The sequence below is a fragment of the Zeus faber genome (genome assembly GCF_960531495.2).
Source record: "Zeus faber genome assembly, chromosome: 21".
Classification (NCBI taxonomy): domain Eukaryota; kingdom Metazoa; phylum Chordata; class Actinopteri; order Zeiformes; family Zeidae; genus Zeus; species Zeus faber.
The window spans coordinates 18,455,016-18,460,696 of record NC_137208.1 but is presented as its reverse complement, the minus strand read 5'-3'; the positions used below and the strand labels follow the sequence as shown (position 1 = coordinate 18,460,696).

Below are 5,681 nucleotides of genomic sequence, written 5' to 3'. Positions count from 1 at the left end.
TATTATTTTTTTTCCACTTTAGTTTTTATTCTATTCATTTTATTTTTCATTATTATTCTCCATTTGTTTTGGACCGTTAATGCTTTTTCTATGCTATTGGTCTCTAATGAATTGCACCAAAGATCCCCAGTACAGGTAAATGTACCTGGCGTAATAAAGTGATACATTAGACTATGCATATGCATTTATGTATAAACGGATTTCCTTGAGATAAAAAAAAGTTACCTGCAAAATTAAACACGAGGGTCCACCTCGCATACAGATAAGCAACACTTCTTACCCCTTTATGAAAACAATTCCCTTTTTTAATGGCGAACAAATTGAATAACTCCACACATCACGCCGCACGGATTAGAACGAGCGCTTGTCGCCTCTTTGTTTTATTATCTCGCGGCGAGCTCCAAAACACACACACACACACACACACACACACACACAATTAGAATAAAATGAAGAAAAAAGGGAAAAAGAGAGAGTTTGAATGGAGACCCGGGCGCCCAGATGTCATATGAATTATTACACCGGGTAAAGTGAGCTTTCCCTCCCTGCCTCTGGAAAGAACCAGCCTTTACAAAGCGCTAATTGGGCTCTGGAACCGCACTGACAGGCCGTGGATAGGTTTCAGAAAGCCGCGCGACGGCGTGGGGGCGGCGGGGGGGGGGGGGGGGGGGCTGAATGGGACCCACGCTTCTTTTCTAAACTCCCTTGCTGTGCCAGTGAAGGGGGAGCGAGAGAATAGAAAGTTGGTGGGGGCCGGGTTTTCTTCTTCTTCTTCTTCTTCTTCTTGTTCTTCTTTAATTCTCTCTTTTTTTTTTCTTCTTCTTCTACTTTTTTTTAACGCAAGTCTCATTTTCGTATGAATGCTGCACCGACAACGTGGAAACGTCGCAGAGTTTGTTAAGAGAGGAGCGGGTATGAGAGAGAGAGAGAGAGGGAGGGAGGGAGGGAGGGAGGGAGGGAGGGAGGGAGGGGAGTAGTTCAGGGGGTCGCGGTGTGTTTTATTGTGCCGCACTTTGCAAAGGAGCAATAATTGCAGAGATGCACCGCGCCGAGCCTACTGTATCAGCATACAGAGGGTGTGTCAAATCGCGCACAAAGCAGCCTCGAAAGCATGTTTTTTTTTGGGTTTTTTTTTTTTAAGGATCCCTCCGCAGATTTACCCATCCGTTCCGCCTCCCGAAGATAAGCTCTGGTGAATCACACGCAACACAACACAGCAGCAACACCCCCCCCCCCCCCCCCCCCCACACACACACACACACACCCGCCCCCCTCCACCTCTGCAGGCGCGTCTGCGGTGTTGCCTGTTAATAAGCAAAAGTTGGGGCTCCTTCCAAATAACTTGTGCCCTTTTGGATTCCAAGTCCGAGCGCCTGTATTACGGGTACGGCTTTCATTCTTATACGTCGAGAGAACGAGAACTGTCTTTCAGCACCACGTTTTCCGGGCAAGTTGGAGGGGGGGAAAAAAAACAAACAAACAAACAAAAAAAAAAAAAAAAACGATTCCAGAAAGAAATGGGATCGTTTTTGTTTTTTTTCTTGGCTTTGATAGTCAGTCTGATAACCCCGCTATGCCCGCTAAATAACAGACACATTCGCAGTGCTGGACGCATTGTGCAATTTCTTTGCCCAGCATGCACAGGGGCCCACTGCTGACTGGAGTGGTGCTGTTCAGCATCCCGAGCCTAAAAATCCCCGCTGATGGGATCATGCACGTACGAGAGCCAAGGGACGGCACCGTCTATTTTAAAATCCGGGTCGGGGTTGGGAGGCGCTCCCAAGACGTTCATTTTGGTTCATTAGTAGAAGCGAAGTTTCAAACTCCTCGTTCGGCCCATTCTCACTAATAGAGGTGTGTGTGTATGTGTGTGTGTGTGTGTGTGTGTGTGTGTGTGTGTGAGTGTGTGTGTGTGTGGGGGGGGGGGGGGTGTATTGAGTAATTATGCTTTATAGTAATTGTTTGTTTAGCGGTTGGAGTGGCACGCGTCCGGCGTGCGCACAGAGCTCCCGGACACAGGAGCCAAGGTGAAGCCGCGCGTCAGGAGGCGTGGTCCTGCCCGGCGGACCGATTGAAAAGCCCTCCCGGCTTTGCGCTGGACCCAGTGCGGCTTTAAGAAGCGTGCGAGGCAGCATCCCCGCAGACTGCCCCGCCAGGCCGAGACTCGAGTGCGCATCCACTTAAGCCACGCGTGAACGGCTGCACGAGCAGGACGCGCCGCCACCTGCGCCACTCCGCCACAAGTCGAGACTCAGAAACTTTTCTTTCTCCTTTTCGCCCTGATTTCTCCATCGTGTTCTTCCGCTTCCGCTTCCCCTGCTTCTTTTTCTTCTTCTCCTTCTTCTTATTCTTCTTCTTCCAAATGGACATCACCGCCAAAATGGAAATTAACGTGGGCCAGCCGCAGCAGTTCTTGCCGTCCGCCTGCTTCTTCGGCGCGGCGGCGCAGAGCATCCAGCTCAGCCCGACGGGCAGCCAGGGCAGCGACCTGCAGTCCGCCTCCAAGCACCAGCTCCACGGCGGCAAGAGGCAGCGCTCCTTGTCGCCGGAGCTGCTGCGGTGCAAGAGGCGGCTCAACTTCGCCGGCTTCGGGTACAGCCTGCCGCAGCAGCAGCCGCACGCCGTGGCGCGGCGCAACGAGAGGGAGCGCAACCGGGTGAAGCTGGTGAACAACGGCTTCGCCACCCTGCGAGAGCACGTCCCCAACGGGGCGGCCAACAAGAAGATGAGCAAGGTGGAGACGCTGCGCTCCGCCGTGGAGTACATCCGGGCGCTGCAGCAGCTCCTGGACGAGCACGACGCCGTCAGCGCCGCCTTCCAGTCCGGGGTGCTCTCGCCCAGCATGTCGCAGAACTACTCCAACGACATGAACTCCATGGCGGGGTCCCCGGTGTCCTCCTACTCCTCCGACGAGGGGTCCTACGACCCCCTCAGCCCCGAAGAGCAGGAGCTGCTGGACTTCACCAACTGGTTCTGAAAAGCTTGAAAAGAGAATGGTAAGAAAGCTTGTGCTGTAGACTAAATTGACATTGAACATTAATTCATCAGAGACCAAGCTTAATAAAGAATGACCTAACCTTCTTCCTTTTGTCCACACAGAAATGTGGATCAACACAACTGAAACATTGGTATCGTGCGCTTGGGATGTCCAGCGGAGGCTGCAGGAGAAGATGCGCTGCTTATGCATTTTGGTCCCCGAACCATGGAGCCCAGAAGGACACGGCCCTGCATCTTTGCATCCTTGCATCCTTGCAACCTTGCACCCCTGCAAACGACACTGGGCCCAGAGAACATAGCGCCAAAGGACGAAGAGGACGAGGTCTCCTGCGCTGTGAATCCGGGCTTCCAAGCTGCATTTGCCCATGAAAAAAAAAGAAGAGATAATTTTCATAAAAGTGAATCCATGCTTAAACCATTATTTAAGAAAAACGTCGCTCTCTTACTATGCTGAATCCAATCAAAGAACACCAACACGTTTCACAAACTTCTGAGCGGGTTTCATTCTAAATATGCTTCCAAGTTGCGGATTTATGCTATAAATTCTATATCAAATGTTTCTTTTTTTAAATATATTAAAATATTTTTGTATGTAAGAGATTTATAGATGTTTTGTACACATTTTCTTGTATATATTTTGTCTATATATTGCTCAGCTTCTATACCTCTTGCCTATTTAGACATGTAGTCTATTTTTCTCTGTTAAAGAAATTTCAGGAGGGGGGTTGATACCCCAACGTTTTATTCTAACACCAATGTGTCTTATTTAATAGCAGAAACATGCTATTATTGTACCATGTCATGGAGTTCACAATGATCAAGTTATGCAGCTATTGTCCAAAAAGAGCGCAATGGCGATGCATTGTCTCTTCACACTGCCAGCTCTATGTTGTCCTCACATAAACATGTGTTGAAAAAGTTTCTTATATTTTCTACACTCTAGTCCAAGAATAAAAGGATTTCTTAAGGACTTATTTTGCAAGACTTATTTTTTTCTTCTTCACACGTGTGTGATCCTGCAGAGAAATAACGCATACCCACGAAAAGCTCCACTCTTTTGGAAATAATGCCATTTCAGTTATTCAATTCAGCGTACATATTAGACATGACTTTTGGACTTAATTTAGTGATCTGGTGCATGTGGCTCTCTCTGGTGCATGGCACAAGTGATTCCAAACGTATTCCACATAGTCTCCTTAAAGTTAAAATATCCAAACTCAAACAAAAGCAGACTCATTCTTATAACAGCATAGTTAAACAAAAAAAAAAGATATTTGTCCAATTTGACAGTATTTATGATATAGGCCTGTATACCTTTCAGTAGAGTTACTATAATAAACGATACATAATAATATATATGATCATGCCATATAGACAAACAGTTCTATAGTATATCACGCATATAGTTATGTATATATGGTATATTGTCCAGTTAGCCATAAATCAGTTTCGTCGTCTCAAAAACAGACAACGATAAATCACGGTAACCAATCTAAAGATATTTTGTTGCCTCGTTTGTTTCGTGAGACAGCTAAGAACCGAAAAAGAAAAACCGAAAATCAGAATGTCGGAGGTTTCGCCCATAAGGAGCGCCCCTCGCAGCTTCAGTCATTGTTATTATTATTATTATTATTATTATTATTATTATTATTATTATTATTATTATTATTATTATTATTATTATTATTATTATTATTATCATTATCATCATCAAGGTTGTGTTTCCAGAACTTTCCACCAAACGAGCTGTGACAGGTAGGGGCGGCGGCTGCGGCCAGACGCGTGTCCGCTGTAATGAGTGAATGAGGCTGGACGGAGGAGGCAGCGCGCGTCATTCGCTGCCGGCGCGTGGCTTCTGTCCAGCAGCGGGCGACCGAAAACACACACACACACACACACACACACACACACACACACACACACACACACACACGCCCACACACGCACGCACGCAGGAACACGGGCACACAGGCAAAGCACGCACACACACAGTAGAGGAAGTTGGAATGCACCTGGCCGGAGTTAAAGCGCCGGTTGGCGGAGTGATAAAAAAAAAAAAAAGAGGCCGTTTGGTTATGGCGCGTCGCTGTCGACATGTGCGCAGGTAGAAAGTATTGATTAACCCCGCGACGCTCACAGGACTACAATGGACGCCTCTCACCCGACGACCCTGCGATCGTATAAATGATTTATCTTGCACAAAAAAAAAAAAAAAAAAAAAGAAAAGAAAAAAAGCAAGACTTCAAGGCCGCTCTGCAGAAAGGGGATTTCACCGAGTCAACATGAAAATAAAACACTCTACCTCCGTTGGGGCCAGAGAGATCAGATTCAATGTTTATTTTATTCACTTTTTACGTTTTACTTGATCCTCTATTTAAACCGGCCACATTTGAGATCAAATGTCTCTTTCAAGAGGGTCCTCGCCTGGAGAAGAGCGGGCAAATCAAATGGAGAACAGTTTAGAGTTCAGGAGTTTTAAACCCATCGAATCCATGTTCCATTTTCTTAAGTTCACTTTGAGGATCCATTGCATAGAAAATTTTGTAAAGGGACAATATGCAACTGTGAGAACAGACAAACTGCTCAAAATACAAATGCACTCAAGAGTGTTAAAAAAAGCATCAGCTGGCTCAGCATAAAAGATTCAAAAATCTATTGTATCGACCCCATTTTCTAATGTGAAG

General features: G+C 46.5%; 1 protein-coding gene across 1 annotated transcript; it reads left to right on the top strand.

The window, feature by feature from the left end:
* Positions 1 to 2,362: 2,362 nt before the first annotated feature.
* ascl1a (achaete-scute family bHLH transcription factor 1a) lies at positions 2,363 to 2,977 on the top strand (the record flags this gene model as incomplete). Its single annotated transcript, XM_080022520.1, has 1 exon — positions 2,363 to 2,977. The coding sequence occupies one exon, from the start codon at positions 2,363 to 2,365 to the stop codon at positions 2,975 to 2,977; it is 615 nt and encodes a 204-aa protein (XP_079878646.1).
* Positions 2,978 to 5,681: the final 2,704 nt, after the last annotated feature.